The sequence below is a fragment of the Falco cherrug genome, chromosome 4 (assembly GCF_023634085.1).
Source record: "Falco cherrug isolate bFalChe1 chromosome 4, bFalChe1.pri, whole genome shotgun sequence".
NCBI lineage: Eukaryota > Metazoa > Chordata > Aves > Falconiformes > Falconidae > Falco > Falco cherrug.
The window spans coordinates 51565560-51582074 of NC_073700.1; the positions used below are offsets into that span (position 1 = coordinate 51565560).

The 16515-nt window shown below is 59.9% G+C and overlaps 1 protein-coding gene across 4 annotated transcripts; it reads left to right on the plus strand.

The window, feature by feature from the left end:
- The first annotated feature begins 348 nt into the window (after positions 1–348).
- CSPG5 (chondroitin sulfate proteoglycan 5) lies at positions 349–7899 on the plus strand. 4 transcript variants are annotated; one of them, XM_055706842.1, is made up of 5 exons: positions 349–526; positions 2051–3365; positions 4135–4323; positions 5326–5401; positions 5972–7023. In XM_055706842.1, the coding sequence occupies exons 1-5, from the start codon at positions 457–459 to the stop codon at positions 6026–6028; spliced, it is 1707 nt and encodes a 568-aa protein (XP_055562817.1). In that variant the 5' UTR covers positions 349–456; the 3' UTR covers positions 6029–7023. The 4 variants fall into 4 exon arrangements, with proteins under 4 accessions (XP_055562817.1, XP_055562815.1, XP_055562818.1 ...); XM_055706840.1 differs by lacking the exon at positions 5972–7023 and adding an exon at positions 7415–7899 and having other exon boundaries at positions 350–526; XM_055706843.1 differs by having other exon boundaries at positions 350–526; positions 5329–5401.
- The last annotated feature ends 8616 nt before the right edge of the window (positions 7900–16515 follow it).

The window sequence follows — 16515 nt, forward strand, 5'->3', positions numbered from 1 at the left end:
CCAGCAAGCGCAGTTTACGGGGGGGGCAGCGAGGGATGCTGGTGCATGGGGGGTGCGGGGCGTCCCGGCGCGGCTTCCCCCCCTGCAGGAGCAGCCTGGGGGGGTGTCAATGAGAGATGCCGGGGTGCGGGGGTCCCGGTGCGGATCCCCCCGCAGGAGCAGTGGGGTGCGCAGCGCGCCCCCGCGGGGTGCAGGGACGGGTGGCCCGGGGCAGCCGGGGGGTCCCGGGGGACGCCAGGCGGTGCCGGGGGCTCCCGGGTGGTGCCGGGCGGTTCCGGGGGGTCCCGCTGCCGCGGCCCGGTCCCGCGGGCGGAGCCGGCGGCTGCCGCCCGCCCCCAGCCCGGCCCCCCCGCCCCCCCCGGCCCCCGGTGGCGGCGGCGGCGGCGCGGGGGGGCGCGGGCGGAGCCGCTGCCGGTGCCGGCCCCGCTGGCGGAGCCGCGGTCCCTCCATGCCGCCATGGCCCCCGCGGCTGCCCGGCCCCGCACCGCCCTGGCCCTGGCCCTGCTGCTGCCGCTCGGCGCCCTCGGTGCGTGCGGGGGGGTCGCTCGGGGGGGTCGGGAGCGGGAGCGGGGCGGGGGGGAACAGGGGGCGCACACACGGGAACCGGGGGGGCTGCGGCCCGCGATGGGGCCGGATCCTGCCCCGGGGGGAGCGGGGGGGGGATCCCGGCGGGGGGGGATCACCTGTAGGAGGGCGGGGGGGCGGGGGGCGGATCCCGGCGCGGGGAGGGGGGGCTGGATCCCCGGGGGAGCGGGGGGGCCGCGGTCCCGGGCAGGGGCTGCATTCCTCTGCAGGCAGCGGGGCGGGGGATCTCCTGCCAGGGGCTGGTTCCCCTTTGCTGGGTACCGGATCCCTTTGGAAGCGGTTGGATCTCCTTGGAAGGGGACTGCATCCCCTTGCCGGGGCGGGGTGGGGTGGGGGGGCTTGATCCTGTTGCAGGGGGCTGGATCCCCTTTATGTACGGGGTGCGTCTGCAGGAACCAGCGGAGGGCTGGATTCCCCTTGCAGGGCGGGCTGGATCCCCTTGCCGCGGGCTGGATCCCTTGTGTGTATGGGCTGCATCTGCAGGAGCCAGAGGAGGGCTGGATCCCCTTGCTGGGGTGTGGGGGGGACTTGATCCTGTTGCTGGGGGCTGGATCCCCTTTATGTATGGGGTGCATCTGCAGGAACCAGCAGAGGGCTGGATCCTCTTGGAGGAGGGACTGGATCCCCTTGAGGGGGCTGGATCCTCTTGTGATTGTGGGGTGCACTTGCAGGAACCAGGGAGAGCTGGATCCCTTTGTAAGGGGGCTGGGTTCTATTGCAGGGGGGAGCTGGATCCCCTTCTCAGGGGCTGGATCCCTTTGCAGGGGCTGGGTCCGGTTGTGTGAATGGATTGCACTTGCAGGAACCAGAGGAGGGCTGGATCCCCTTGTAGGGGGGGATGGATCCCCTTGCAGGCAGCTGGATCTCGTTGTGGGGAGGGCAGGATCCCATTGTGTGTAGTGGCTGCATATGCAGGAACCAGAGGAGGGCTAGATCCCCTTGCAGAGGGGGCTGGATCTATTTGGGGGTGGGGTGGGGGGGTGCAGGATCCTGTTGCAGGGAGGGGACAGGATCTGTCACAAGGGGCTGGATCCCATTACGTGTATGAGGTGCCCTTGCAGGAACCAGAGGAGGGCTGGATGCCTTTGCAAGGGGGGCTAGATCCCTTTGCAGGGGGCTGGATCCCCTTGCAGGGCAGCTGGAGGGTCTGGCTGGGGCAGCTTGCCTTGGGAGGGGCCGTGTCGTGGGGGGGGGCACAGAGCTGGGGCGATGCCTGGGGCCATTGTGGGTGCAGGAGGACCCATGGCGCTGGGGGCTTTGCCCCTTCAGGCCCTGGGAGGGGCTGTAAAAGCCTTGGGGTGCAGCGACACCCCCCCCCCCCCCCATGTCTTGTCATGGTGCTGGTAAGTGCGAGGTTGAGCAGGTGGGGACCTGCTGGGACCCCCACCCCCCAACCAGCCGCTGTGGCCTCCCCAGGGTGTGGGGGGCACCTCTGATGCATCTTTCTCTCCTTGTCCTGCTCCAGCATCCGAGTGGCCCCCCCAAAACACCAGCGAGGCTGACGGGAGAGGCTGGGAGGGCTCCCTGGAGAGCAGCCCCCCGCGGTGGGACCCAACGAGCAGAGATCCTCTGGGAGGGCCCAGCAACAGCAACGGCACCGGCTCCGGGGGGGCTGCGGCAGGGGGTGAGCCCCCGGCAGGACCCCAGCTAGAGCCCCCCAGTAGGGGCACGGCTGCCACCATGGACCCGGCGGTGATGCTGGAGGGGTGCGTGGGGTGCGCTGGGGCGGGGGACACCAGTGCTCTGCCCCCCAAAGCCAGCATGGCGGAGGATGGCCAGGCAGCAGTGACCTGGCCCGGTGACGGGGGAACAGTGGCGGTGGCCCTTGGAAGCCCCGAGGAGCCAGGGAGCGGTGAGCGACCCACGCAAGCGTCTCTGCCCGGCCCGGGGGGTTTGGGGGAGCTCACAGCCACCCCACCGACCCCCCCCGGCCCGCCGCTCGCCACCGACTCGGCTGAATCTGACCTGCTGCTGGCGGCCGGGGGCTCAGCTGCGCCGCGGAACCCCGTGCTGGGTGACCCCAGCCCCATGCCAGGTGCCGCGGGGGACTCAGGGCGTCCCCCCGAGCTCTGGGGGGCCACATCCAGCCCGGCCCCGGCACAGGGGGCTCGCGGCTGGACGGATCTGACCTGGCTGGAGGCAGAGGAGCCCATCACCGCCACCCCGAGCCCAGCCGAGCCGCCGGCTGACCGGACGGCTTCGGAGATCATCGACGTCGACTACTACGACCTATTTGAGGGGGGTGAGGGACTGGGGGGCTTCCCCGGGGGCAGCCAGGGGGCGGCTGGCTCAGTGCAGCAGCGGGAGCCGGAGGGAGCAGCCACGCCGTGGGCCCTCCACGAGCTCTACGATGACTTCACGCCCTTTGACGAAGCCGATTTCTACCCCACCACCTCCTTCTATGCCGATGGGGATGAGGAGGATGAGCTGGAGGAGGATGAGGAGGATGAGGAAGAGGAGGAGGAAGATGGGGGGCTGGAGGACGAGAATGGCTACCGGCCACCTGCCTCGGCCATGCCTGGTGCCCAGCCAGCGCCGCGGGACCCCCACCCCACCGGCCGCCGCAATGTGGCCCCGGCGCAGCCCTCTGGTGTCATGGGGGGCAGCCCTACGGCGTGGCCGCGGCCGGGGGAGCGGGGCCAGCCCGACAATGGCACCGAGTGCCGGAGCGGTTACGTGCGGCACAACAGCTCCTGCCGCTCCGTCTGCGACCTTGTCCCCAGCTACTGCCACAACGGCGGCCAGTGCTACCTGGTGGAGAGCCACGGGGCCTTCTGCCGGTAAGGGACAGGCACGGGGGCCCCAGGTCCTGTGGGGAGATGGGGGGTGCATGTGGGAGGTCTCCATCCCCATGCATCCCATCCCTGGGCTCTCCAACCCTTGTGCACCCCATTCCCAGTTTCTCCGTTTCTGTGCACCCCGTTCCCAGTCTCTCCATCCCTTGTGCACCCCTTTCCCAGTCTCTCCATCCCCATGCACCCCATTCCCAGTTCCTCCATCCCTGTGCAGCCCATTCCCGGGCTTTCCATCCCGTGCCACCCACCCAGGCCCCTTTGCCTGCCAGCCCAGTCCCGCTGGGAGGCGGAGGGTCTTTCCCTGCCCCCCGGGCGGTGGCTGCCCAGGAATTAGGTCAGGGCCCTGCAGCTGAGGCTCTGGGGCCGCCGCGCTAATCGGCCCCGGCAGATTGCGCCCGGGGAGGGCCGATGCCGGCTGTCCCGTACGGCTCGGCACGCGTGGTGCAGCTGGCACCCAGCCCGCCTGCATGGGGGGATGTGGGTGTCCCCCCGATCCTCGCTGGCCACCCCGCTCCCCACCACTGCTGGGGCTGGGAGTCATGGGTGCAGGGGACCAGCATTGCCTGGGGGGACCCTAACTCCACTCCTGGTGTCCCCCACTGTGACCTGTCTCACTTGACCCCAGCGTTGGGGGTGGGGGGTCCCATCAGACACCTGTAATCTCCCCAGTTACAGATGCCGATGTCCCCTGAGGAAGCTCTGTGGGATGGTGACACATTTTGGGGTGGGGGTCCCTAACCACCTCCCCTTGCAGGTGCAACACGCAGGACTACACGTGGCACAAGGGGACTCGCTGTGAGGCCATCGTCACCGACTTTCAAGTGATGTGCGTGGCCGTGGGCTCGGCTGCCCTCGTGGTGCTGCTGCTCTTCATGCTTACCGTCTTCTTTGCCAAGAAGCTCTACCTGCTCAAGACGGAGAACAGCAAGCTGCGCAAGACCAAGTGAGTGGCATCGGGGCAGGGCTGGCACCCAAACACTGTCCCCAGCTGGTCTGGGGTGGCACCTCGGTGGCTGCGGCGGTGTTGGGGGGGGGGGGGCGGGGGCTCAGCTCCCGGCGGTGGCACTGGGGCTGGATGCAGTCCTGTCCCCGTGTGCTGTCATTGGGACCCCCTGTGCCAATGGGCACAAGGTGACGGTGGGTGGGAAAGCTCCCGCAGGCGGGTGACCTGCGGGGTCGTGGCTCCTGCTCCACCGTTAATCCTTTAAAGCTGCTCCTGACTGGCACCAGTTAATCTGCTTCACTGGGAGCGGGGGGCCACCGGCTGGGCTCACCACACTGCCCAGGGGCCACTGGAAATAGTCCCTGCTGTGTCCCTGGGGACAGGACTGGCATGGGCAAAGTTGGGGTCATCCCCCGCCCCAGCAATCCCTGCCCACCTCCCTGGAGCTGGGCAGGAGAATGCCCTCCCAGCCTGGCTCTCTAATGAGCTGTTAATTAGTGTTTGGACGTGCCAAGTGTAATTAGCAGCAACACTCGGTGCCAGCCCATGGGTCTCCCTCTCCAGCCCTGGGAGCCTGCGGCTCCTGCCTGCCCTGGGCTGCCCTCAGCACTGCCCTGCCTGCACCTGCCTGCACCTTCCCAGGGCTGGCAGCATTTAGCCCCAAACCCTCCATCTGGGGGCACTGAGACCCCCAAAACTGCCAGCTCTGGGGCCATTTAGCCCAGAACCCCGGACCTGGGGGCATTTAGACCCCCAAAACCCCCAGATCTGGGACTTGTAGCACCAAACCTCCATCCCTGGGGAGACTTAGCTCCAAACCCCCAGAGCTGGGGACATTTAGCCCCAGATCTCCATCCCTGGGGACATTTAGCCCCCAGACCTCCAGTGCTGGGAGCATTTACCACACACCCCAACACTGGGTTCACCCCAAAACATGGCTGAGGGCATGGGGGTTGCTTGGCAGCGTCTGCAGTCTCACCGCTGCGCTCTGCTCTCCCCCAGCAGATACCGCACCCCGTCCGAGCTGCACAACGACAACTTCTCCCTCTCCACCATCGCCGAGGGCTCCCACCCAAACGTAAGAAGGCTTCATGGCACTGTGCCCCCCTCCCGCTTGCTGTCCTACCCTTGTCCCTCTGTCTGGTAACATCTTGTCTGTCCCCCCACCCGTGGTCCTGGCACTGTCTGGGGGTCCCTCTGCACCCTCCTGTCCCCATCCCACCACAGCCACTGCTCTGTCCTCGCTGCCTGGTCCTGCCGTGCCGCATCCTGCCTGGACCACCTGAACCAGACCTGGGCCAGGCAGAGTCGGTGTCACCCTGCTGTCTCCCTGGCCTGTCCCCTTCTGCCCGCCTGGCTCCCCGGGGAAGCACCATCTGGAGCTGCCTGGCGGCTTTGGCTCCATGTACGGGTGGCAGGGGTGGCTGTGCCGGCATTTTCAGGGAGGGGCAGCCAGTGCAGTGTGGCTGCAGCAGATGATGCTCCCTGGCTGCGGCGTCGCTGGGGCAGGACTGGTGGACGATGGCCAGCAGTGGCGGGTGATGCTGGAGGATGAAACACTCCAGGATGCTGCTGCTGTGGTCAGGATGCAGCCGCCTGCGGCCCCCGGGGCTGCCCATCCGACCTCCTGTCTTTCAAATCGAAACAGAGAGAAGCGAAGGGCTTTGCCGAGCGTGAGCCGGAGGAGGAGCGTAGGTCCCTCTAGCCTTTGCCTTAGCCCGCTGCCGGTTTTCCCCGTCTTTCAACCACCTTTAGCAGCCGTAGCGTCCGCCGCCGCTCGGCCGAGCCGCCCTGGCAGGAGGCTCCCGGAGCCAGCTTGCTCCCCGCTGTGGAGAGGATGAACCTTGGGATGAAATCAGTGCTGCTCCCCAGCATCTCACTGGGGTCTGGCCCGTCCCTCATCCCCTCCAGGATGGGGAGGGCTCGCTCCTACCATGGCACATGGTGCCTGGGACGCAGCACACTGAGGATGTGGAGGGGCAGTGGGGTCAACATCCCTGGGAAAGGGGTTTTTGGGGACATGCGGTGCAGCCCCTCGGCTGGGTGATGGAGCTCGATGCCCGGCAGCAGTGCCCATCCCTCTGTGTTTGCTGTGGAGCTGATGGCACGAGCCCTGGACCAGCTGGGTGCCGCTCGTGGTCACTGCTCAGAAGATGGAGGTTTCCTATCCTCATGTGAGCACAGCTGCGTGACGCCAGCCTGTGGGTATCTGCATCCACATCCTGCTTGCCATGTGGCACCGGGAGCACCATAAGTTCTATGATGCCAATGGGTGCCTCACCACTGCGGCCCATCCTCCCCTCGCAGTCCCCCACTCCAGGGCTCATCCTGCCCCACCAGCACTGACGCCGACGCCGGGGCAATCCCGGCACTGCCGTTACCCAACGCAGCCAGCGTTACCTGGCACTGACATTGCCCAACGCTGGTGCTGGGAGGGCCGTGCTCCCCATGGATGCCGGACAGACTCGGGGTGCAGCCCAGCTCCGAGGGGAAGATGCTCCTGGCAGCTGCGGGGGCACATCGGGAAGAGGCGTCCCTGGCTTTAGCGCTGGCGGATCTGGACAGCAGCAGGGCAGGGCCAGCTGTACGCTAACAAACCCAATAAACCCAACCCCTCGGGCCTCCTGCCAAGCGCTGCTCGGGGAGCTGCTCATTGTCGTGGGGACGATGAGACGAGCTGGGCTGGAAATGGGAAGAGAAATTGGGTGGAGGGGGGATGGCAGGGGTGGCTGTAGGGGGGGGGGGGGGGGGGACGACGGCTCCCGTGGCCATGCGGCTCTCACGTGCTGTCGATGAGCGGCTTTGGGTGCTGGGTGGTGGGGAACCCGTGGCAGGGAATGGCAGCGAGTCATCCCAAGTGGGTCGGACCCTGTCGCCCACCAGCTCCCCCCGTGCTGAGACGTCTATATTCACCTTTGGGCAGCCCTGCCTGCTGCCAGGGGCTGCCTGCAAGGAGGCACAGCCCAGGTCAGGATGCTGCATTGCTGGGGACATTGGTGCCTCCACCCGGTCCCCGCAGCAGGTCACCTCCGCGTTGCAACAGTGTCCCCCATGGCACAGTCATCTCCTGATCCCCCATTTCTCCTGGCAGGATGACCCCAGTGCTCCCCACAAGCTGCAGGACTCCCTGAAATCCTGCCTGAAGGATGAGGAGCCATTTAACATCCACAACTCGACATCGCCCAAGCACGACGGCAGCGGCAAAGGGGAGCAGGACGCTGGTGAGCTCAACTGTCTGCAGAACAACCTGACGTGAGCAGGGGAGGAGGAGGAGGCGAGAGCGGGAGCCAGCCCTCCCGTCCCCTGCTGTACAAATCTGTCTCCTCCCCGTCTGGTATCTCTTCTTCCCGCTCCGTGGCATGCTTTGGTGTGTTTTGTACAGAGGAAAACAAAAATTAATTAATAATAATACAAAGCCAAAGGCTGTACATGGTCTTTGGCCACGTCGTGTCGTGGGGGTGTTTGGTTTGTGCTCCATGTATCTCGCTTGGGTTAGTTCAGCGCTGTGATTTCTAAACCTTTACCGTTCCGCAACTGACTTTTTTTGTACTTTTGCCCCACTTTTTTTGAAATACAAGTAAAAACAAGAAAAAAAAAAAAAAAGGAAGATCTTGAAATAAACCATTTTTTTTTAAAGTTAAGCCTCTTGCCGGTGCCTGCGATCTCCTGACACAGACACAGCCTCCCGGGGTCCCCTCTGAGCATCGTCCGGGGGGGTGGCGGGTGCCCAGTCCCCCTTCTTGTCCTCCCTGGGCACCTCCCGGCTCTGCAATGCATCCCACCAGAGCGGGGACCTTGCAGGGTGCTGCCATCCCAGACACGCTGGGCTACAGGTGGGACACCCTGGGATGTTTGGCAGAGGTACCTGGGCTTCAACCTGCTCGCAGGGTCTGCTCCATCCCTGTCCCCACCATGGGGTCCCCCTGCAAGGTGTAGGTGCACACGGGGTGTAGCTGTCACCACCAGCATGCTCCCAGCCACCTCCTGCCCCAACAGCCGCCCTTCCATGGAGCTGCCTGGGATGTCGGTGGGATTTTGGGCTCTGCAGCTGAAACGCTCCAGCACTGTCACCCTCCCAGCCCCTTGTTTCCATTCACTCGGAGAAGAAACCGGCATCACCATCCCAGCAGCTTTGGCAGTGCTGGCCTGGCTTCTGTGGGTGTAAATCAGAAGCAGCTCCCCCCGATTGCCACCACCCTGCCCTGGGACCCCACACGCAGGGGGGTCTCCCCCCAGGGAACCCCAGAATTCCCACTGCCCTCCTCTCTGGCCAGGGCTCTGTCTTGCTTCCTGCAGGAGCTGATTTCTTCCGGAGACGGATTCATCCACGAGCCAAAACTCACGGCTCCTCAGGAGAAAGGAAATGAAGCAATTAATCAACATACAATATTAAGCGTGCCGTACGTTAGGGATGCAGCCGGCGATCTCCCCGGGGTAGGTAGGAGCTAAAGCTGCAGCTCAGCATGTTTTAGACCTTCCCGATGCTTTCTGTGAGCTGCTAAATAATTAATTCTCAGCTCACTTGTGGAGATTAAAAAATGAGGGGTGGTGGTGGGAGCCAGCAGGCGATCCCAGAGATCCCGCAAAGCAGAGTGAGTGGCTGACTGGCATCACCAGGGCTTTGGATTTTGCCATTCCCCTTCCAGCATGGAGCGGTGCGGCAGGGAAAGCCGTGGGTAGAACATCGGGGCAGCACGGACACAGCAGTGAAAGGCGGCTGGGGCCAAAGCCAGGGGAGAGCTGTCTGGGGGGGAGCAGGAGCCTGGCTGCGCAGAGAGGAGATGCTGATCCCCAAGAGAGCCTCATGGAAAGGCAGGCTGTCCTGGCATGGGCAGAGGCTGGGCACGAGCTTCCCGTGGGCTGGGCAGGAGGGAAAGGGAGCTGGAGTGGGATGAGCATTACTGTGACTGGAGGGAGAGGACCCATGCTTGCGTATGAGAAGCAAGGGGAGAAGAAATGTTTACAGGTATGCGTAAGGATGGGGATGTTGGAGGGGGTCGGGAATGACATGGGGTTGTGGCTGAGAAACGCCTGTGGGGCTGCAGGGAAGAGGAGGGGAGGGGCACTGTGGGCTGGGGGAGGCCACCCCACGTCCTGGAGGGAGGCAGCAGGCCTGGATGTGGGCAGGCATGGGGTGGGATGGGGCAGCCAGGGAGCAAGTCCAAACGGTGAACACGCAGCTGCACGGTGGGCTCTGGAAAATGCCTGCTCCTCACTGGGATCCTTTCTGACAGTGCCTGTGGGTCCAGCTGGATGCTGCCTGGGGAGAGAAGAAAATCTCTTTTGCAGGGAAGAAGCAGCCAACATAATGTTGGTCTCTTGACCAGACAGAGGAACCTCCCTCCTGTTTTGCTGGTCAGCAGCAGACAGGTCTCCTGGGGATGGAGCAGCCTTCAGCTGCTGGGTGATCCGGGGAAGCAGCCATCCCTGCCACGCTCCTTCTTTTGCTTGGAGGTGAGGCTGGTACAGCACAGCCCCTCCATCATGGATGGTGCCCACCTCGGAGGTGAGGCTGGCACAGAAGAACCCATCCGTCATGGATAGTGCCCACCTTGGAGGTGAGACTGACATGGCACAGCCCCCCCATCGTGCTGCCACCACGGCACAGCCCATCCATCCTGGCACAACCCATCCATCCCAGCACAGCCCATCCATCTTGGCACAACCCATCCATCACGGATCTGCCCTGGCTCAACCCAGAGGTGCCCACCTTGGGAGCCTCCCAGGTGGGCAAAGTGGCAACCAGAGCTGCCTGCCCTTTGCCACCCGTTTTTCATCCTTTCAGAGGAGCCCAACATATGGCCAAGGTGTGGCAGGCAGCAAAGGGCAGTGGGGGACCAGCTTCTCCACAAAGCTGGGGTGGTAACTCCTGGGTGTTAACCCCTCGGTTACGAGCAGTGAGGGGTGGACATGAGGAGCAGTCGAGGGGATGGGTGTCATCCTCGGTCCAGCACCTTGGCTGCAGCTGCTCACCCACATGGGCTGTGGGACTGACTGGGATGCCCGGCAAAACTGGGTCACGAGGATTTAAGCAGGTCTAGGGATGCTCCTGTTCATAACACACACATTAAGAGAGCTGGGGTTTCCCCTGTCCCTCTGCTCTGGGGTATTGGTCTGACCCCTTAATTCCCCTCCTTGCTGTGTCCCCGCTGTGGACCCTACTCACCTACCCGGCGCGCTCCCGTTTCTCACATGAAGACACAATGTCCGCTCCCCATCTCGTTCCAGCCGGCCACAAGCCCTGGAGCCCCATCTCGCTCAGTGGCCATCGTCCCTCACCGTGCCTCAGTTTGTGCCCAGGTGACGGCACGTCCCAGCCCATGGGGCTCTCCTCCTGCTCTGGCTTTGCTAGAGCACCGAAGAGGGAGGAGCGTGGTTTGCACGCACGGGTGCATCAGGATGGAGGGGAAAGCTGGGGTTACCCGAGGGGCCAGGCTCCCCATCAGCGCCTCGCCTGACGGGAGAGCAGGGGGGGACGGCGAAGAGCATCCGCCGTGTGCTGTGCTGGTCACTGAAGCCGATTTCATGGGCCCTGCAGAGGAATTTGCCTCCCAGCCAGCAAAGCAACACACGGGCTTTAATCAAACGCCTAATCGCTTTGAAACGGGAGGCTGTGGACAGCTATTAAATTTAAATGCTTGGTTAGTTTGTCGGGTAGGGAGGCGGCCTTTTGTGGCTGGGCAAGGGCTGGCACGGGACGTGGGGTGCGAAGGGAAGGGAATTGGCAACGGCACCGGGTCTGTCCTCCTCACTCCGTCGTCCTCCTTTCTCTCGCAGACACATAACAGGATTAGAGCCGCGACCTCGAGACAAGGAGCCTTTCTTCCTTTTGATGAGCTCCGGCTGCCTGAAACAAAATAGCTGGAGTCCCGATTCACGGGCCGAGCCCTGGCCAGGAGAGCGAAGGAGGGGAGAAGGGGTCGGGGCGGTGGCCCTGTGGTCCCCGGCAGGTTGTGAGCAGCCTTGAGCCATGCTCATCGCCCTTGGTGCAGGATGGTGCTGCTCTGGGACCCAGGGTTCGGCCGTCCTTCCCTGAGCTCTGGGAGCATTCCCTGGGAGCGGAGGCTGGGGATGTTTGATACCTGGAGCTGGTGGGGTGGTTTCTCTGTGACCGTGTCCCCTCCAGCACCATCTCTTTGCTGCCTTGGTGTTACACATGCTGAGCACTGCCACAGCTGTCGTTGCAGGGTCCTGGCACCCACCACGCTGGCAGAGGCACCCACTTCACCTTAGGCACAGCCCAGGTGCTCCCCTTGCCTTTCAGGAATATTGGGAAGATGAGGCTGGCCGTCTCCTCCCCCTTGGTCGGTGCTTATCTGACCCACGTCCTCCATCACAGTACGGTCTGGCTCCCTCTGACTGTAGCTGCAGCCCAGACATGCTCCAGTCCTACACATCTACATGTGGTCAGGTGAATCCCACCCTTGCTGTCCCACCTCCAGCCTCCCTGGGGAAAGGAGGGTCAGGCTTGAAGGACCACTCCTAAACCTTCTTGATCCACCTGGACCACCCCTGGGAGCTGCTCTGCCAACCCCCAGGACAGGATAGCTGCAGGGGGAGCTCAGGATGCTTCCCAGTGACCCAAAGGCACATTTGGGAGGAGACATGTCCTATAGGTCACCATGAGGAGCTTGTGGGAGCACCTCTGCTGATGTCCAGGACTTCCCACCATTGCTGGGCTGCCTCCTGGTTTGTAGGAGCCCTTAACTGGTGTTTGGAAAGCCAGAAAGCACCAGGATCTCAGTATTGAGTGAGGGGAAATATCAATTACTCCATTATTCTCAGTCTCACTCTAACGGGGAGCAAATCCAGTGCTAAACTGACTCTGCGTTGGATTTAAAGAGAGGAGAAAAGCAAAATCCTCTTAACCTCATAAACTGTAAAATGCTCAGTGTGGGAAAGGACAGCTGGGCACACGTTCACTGGTGCTAGTGGAGCCCTGGGGATGGCTTTAACCATGGTAGCCCCTGTTCGTCACTGCTTTGTGCCACACTGGCCAGCACGCAGGCTGGGTTAACTGGTTCTGCTGGGAGAGGAAGCAGCAGGGCACAGGCAGCCCGAACAGCAGTGCAGTGATGCCAGTCAGCCACCGGAGACGGGTCTGAGATGTAAAGGCAGGAGGCAAATTGGCCGAGACTGAGTGTGAGGCGACCGAGCTCCCAACCCTCCTGCAGGGAGTGGAGGGCAAGGAGAAATAAAGACAAGGGACCCTGAGACCCTTTGAGAACTGGTAAGTAAGATCTCATGGGAGGCAAGTTTAAAGGTGAAAGGAGTTAAGGAAACTGGCAGCTCTTCAAAGAAACGATGCAAACAACGCACACAGAAGCCATCCCAATAGGAAATGTAGTAGGGACCAGCTTGGCGACGTCGCAAGCTCTCCACTGACCTCAGGCTCAAGAAAAGTTTACAGAAAGTGGGAACTAGGTCAAATTACTAAGGACAGTTATAAGAGTAGCATAAGCATGTGGGGGAAACATCAGAAAGGCCAAGGCACAAATTGAGATGGAAATAGGAAGAATCATTAAGAGGAAGAAGAAAAGACTACATCAGCAGGAGGAGAATGAGCAAGGGAGAGTTGGTCCAGACTCAGTGAAGAGGGAAGGCTTCTGAAAAAGGAGCTGAGAATTCAAGGGTTTCACTGTTGTTGTTTTTAAAACCAGTCTTTAAAAACGTCAGCTGCAGGCAGATGCCAACCACAATAAGTAAGACATTGTGCTCTCCACCTAGAGAGTGTTAACTGCATTAAGTGAGAATACTGAGCAGCGTACACAGATTGGTTAGGCATTTTCTGAACTTCATCCTACGGTACTTAGAAAACCAGTTAAAGCCACCTCACACTTACCAGGTAGCACAAGGGATGGATAAGGTTTTACATGATGGGGTCCAATTTGGAGCATGCTGCTTCAGGAGAGATGCAGCCCATGGCAGAAGGTTCAGAGAAAGCAAGAAGGAAAGTGAGAGATCCAGAAAAGACAGTCTCTGTGGGGTTGGGGTGGCAGTGTGGAGAACTGAAGACCAAGTGAGACATGAGAACAGTCTCAAAGGGCGTAAAGGCCTTCTTCAAAAAGGCTGGGAATAACCAGGGTCTGTGGTGGCATGTCAGAAGACCCCCAAAAGAGGTGAACTTCAAATGGTGAGCTTCAGTTGCTCGAAGAGACAGTTCAGAGAGACATCGGGGAGCATTTCCTAACTGTAAGGAGGAAGCACCACAAGGACAGGCTGCCTGGGGAGGGTGGGCACCTCTCCTTGCAGAGGTTGTCAAGAGCAGATTAGATGCATCTGAGGGTGGCAAGAGCTGTTGACTCTCCCAGGCAGGGAGGCTGGGGGACTGTTGATCCCCTGGCTTCCTCTCATCAATGTTTCCTATGAGCCTGCGTTTTCCAGCACACCACTTTGCGTGGACAGAAGTGGGGCTGAAAGGGTCAGCTAGTCTGCCTTCTCTATCTGCTAGACGCTTTACACCTGACTTTTTGCTTCTCTCACTCCCCAGTATTTCTTGATTCAGGAATATTGCTCAGCTCTATGTATACAATTTGCGTGAATTAGAAGCCATTCTGCAGAAGCACCTAGGAGTCTTGGTTTTGAATGAAGATCGCCTTTTGCTAGGTGTTGCAAAAATGCAGCCTGAAAATACAGTTCTTGCTTCAGAGAGCTCAGAATTTAACTGCAAGGCAAGAGACAGCAGATGGAGACAATCTGTTAGGTAGAGAAGTACAAAGAAACAGTGAGACAATACTGACTGGCATGGCAGACAGCGGGGTTTAGCACAAGATGAACCAAACTTGCTGGGTTTTGTGTAGACACTGGAAAGGAGGAGATTTCAGGAAGGATTTGAGAGAAGACGAGGAGATTCTTCTGTAGCTTTAGAGCTCTAGCTTCTGCTAGAAGTGGTGTCCCAGGCCAGGGATACAGATATGGAGCAGAGAAGTGGATCTCTGAAGTTGTCTGTATCATCCTCAGGCTGCTGAGACTATGCTGTACTTGAGATGGGAGAAATAGGAGAGGGCAGGAAAAAAGGAGCTGTGGGAGAGCTCTGTGAGCAAGAGTTGGGAGGGAGGACAAGAAGGAAGCGCTGTGGAAGGGGTGATCAAAGAGGCAAGAAGAAAAGCAAAATGGGGCAAGATGAGGAACAGAGTCAGAAAAGGCTAAGGGGTGCGAAGGATGAGGGATGACGGTGGGTGGGAAGGGCAGAGGACCTGGCAGAGAGCGATGTCTTTAGAGAACCAAACACCTGCATCTGGAAGAGGAGGGCAGCGTTTTTCTCTGCCTGCTTTGATCCCCTTTTGCTCACAGCCAAACTCAGGATCTCAGTGGTTCCCTGCTGAGACGAATTTGCTGCTGGATCCCTGCTGGTTTCAGCACATTTCCCAGGGATTTTTCAGTCTCTGCTGGAAAAGGCCTAGAGACCCCTCATGAATAGCCAGCAGGCATTTTGCTTCAAAATGGTAAAGTGAATTTTAAAGGTGACCTGAAAATTGAATCAAAACTCTTTTTTTTTTCCTCCTCGCTTTATGAATGCAGTAAATTATTCTTCACAGCTACTGGCAATCAGCAAACAAACCATGGATAAATGTAACGAAGGATACTTAGGTTCGACATTAGCAGCAAGAGTATGAAGTGAGGATAACGAAGGACTGGAAAGAAATGCCAAGAGAGGGGGCAGAGCCATCGTCACTGAAGGTTTCTAAGAACAGGTTGGACAAACATCTGTCAAGAAAGGTTTAAATTGAGCTGATTTGCCTGGCGGCAGGTGTTGCTCTATCTACACGACCTCTCTGGGTCCCTCCAGTGTTATGCTCAGTGATCCTGCAATGCTTCTGCTTTTTCCTCATCAGAAATGTCAGGCCTGCTCTTCTGTCCTTCTGCCAGATTGCTGCCTCTGCAGAACGGGATTATGAGCTTCATCTTCTTGTCACTGGGGGCTGACAGAATGGCAATTCTTAATTGTTTTCTCTTGTGTTTTTAATAGTTGCTACATACACGGGGGGATAGATATGTATATACGTATAAAAATAGGTAAAAAGTAAGATTTGAAAAGGGAAAGAATAAAAATCATTGCCCTTCCTATCTATTGTCTCCATTTACCTTGTATTCCTTCTGTCCCAGTCATATCAGTCTCCTCTAAAGCCTTCCAGGACAGCAAATACCCAGATGTGAGACTAATCCCAGCCTGAAGTGGGTATCTACCTTCATGCAACCAGTGTGAGGAGAAGCTAAAAGATGGAGACATATGCACTGATGCCATTCTGCATTTTTCTTTTGTAGGTGCCTTTTAAAGGCAGCTCAGGTGTCCCAGCTGCTTTACCGTGTCCTCAGGCATCTAAATTCATATTTATTTTCCCCACCTCCTCCCTGGTGCTTTGTCCCCACAGCCCAACCCAAACTGTTGTATGATTCTGTGATCTGCAGCCTCGGGGAATCACAGACTAGAGGCTTTGTAAATACCTGTGGGATTCTGTTTCTCAGCAGCACTTTTCCCAACCACTGCCAAGCTAAAGGAGGCAGGAAGGGGGAAGCCAGCGCTCCTCGCTCCCTGGGTGCTGCTTGGCTATTTCACCCTCTGCGTTTCTAAGCCAGTCCCCAAGGAAGATGGCGAGGTCCCGTGCTGGTCGGTGTAATATCTGAGCCCCACTTCCAGCAGGCACAGGGGAATCTGCTGGCTGCCAGAAGTGGGGAGAGCGGGTCCAAACACAACCACCACAGGCAGCGACGTCTGAAATGAGGAGCTAACCATATTGAGCTCTGGTGTTTGCAAAGTATAGGCAAGCTGGGGGGGGGAAAAAAGAAAAAAAAAAGTCAGATGTCTGCATTGCTAGCGCAACCAAAAGAAGCCAGTTTTCCCCGAGTTTTCCTATTGAGAAGGGCGCTGTTAATGGCAGAGGGGTGAGGGCCGAGGTTACGGCAGGGTGACACATCTGAGCAAGAGCCACAATGGCAGGAGCAGGCAGCAGCCGCCCCAGGGAGTAGCCCTGCCTTTTGCGCTGGGCTCCAGGCTCCCTTTTCCCACTGGCTGTCACAAGGAGGGACCTGCTGGCTTAGAAATTCTTTTCAGCCTGGCTCTTGCATTTCTTCAGAGAAATTCGGCACCTGGTTCAGCTCATCCATTATTCCTTCCAGCTGCTTTTTGCCATGTCAAGGCCCGAGCATTGAGCGGGCTGAATTTATCCCCCGAACACAAGCTGAGTTAAAGGG

Excerpts from the sequence above, each read along its gene's own strand:
- CSPG5 (XM_055706840.1), top strand. The coding sequence starts at position 457 with ATGGCCCCCGCGGCTGCCCGGCCCCGCACCGCCCTGGCCCTGGCCCTG. Across the intron at positions 4,324-5,325 it reads AGCAAGCTGCGCAAGACCAA|CAGATACCGCACCCCGTCCG; the intron begins GTGAGTGGCATC and ends GCTCTCCCCCAG. Across the intron at positions 5,402-7,414 it reads CCGAGGGCTCCCACCCAAAC|GATGACCCCAGTGCTCCCCA; the intron begins GTAAGAAGGCTT and ends TTCTCCTGGCAG.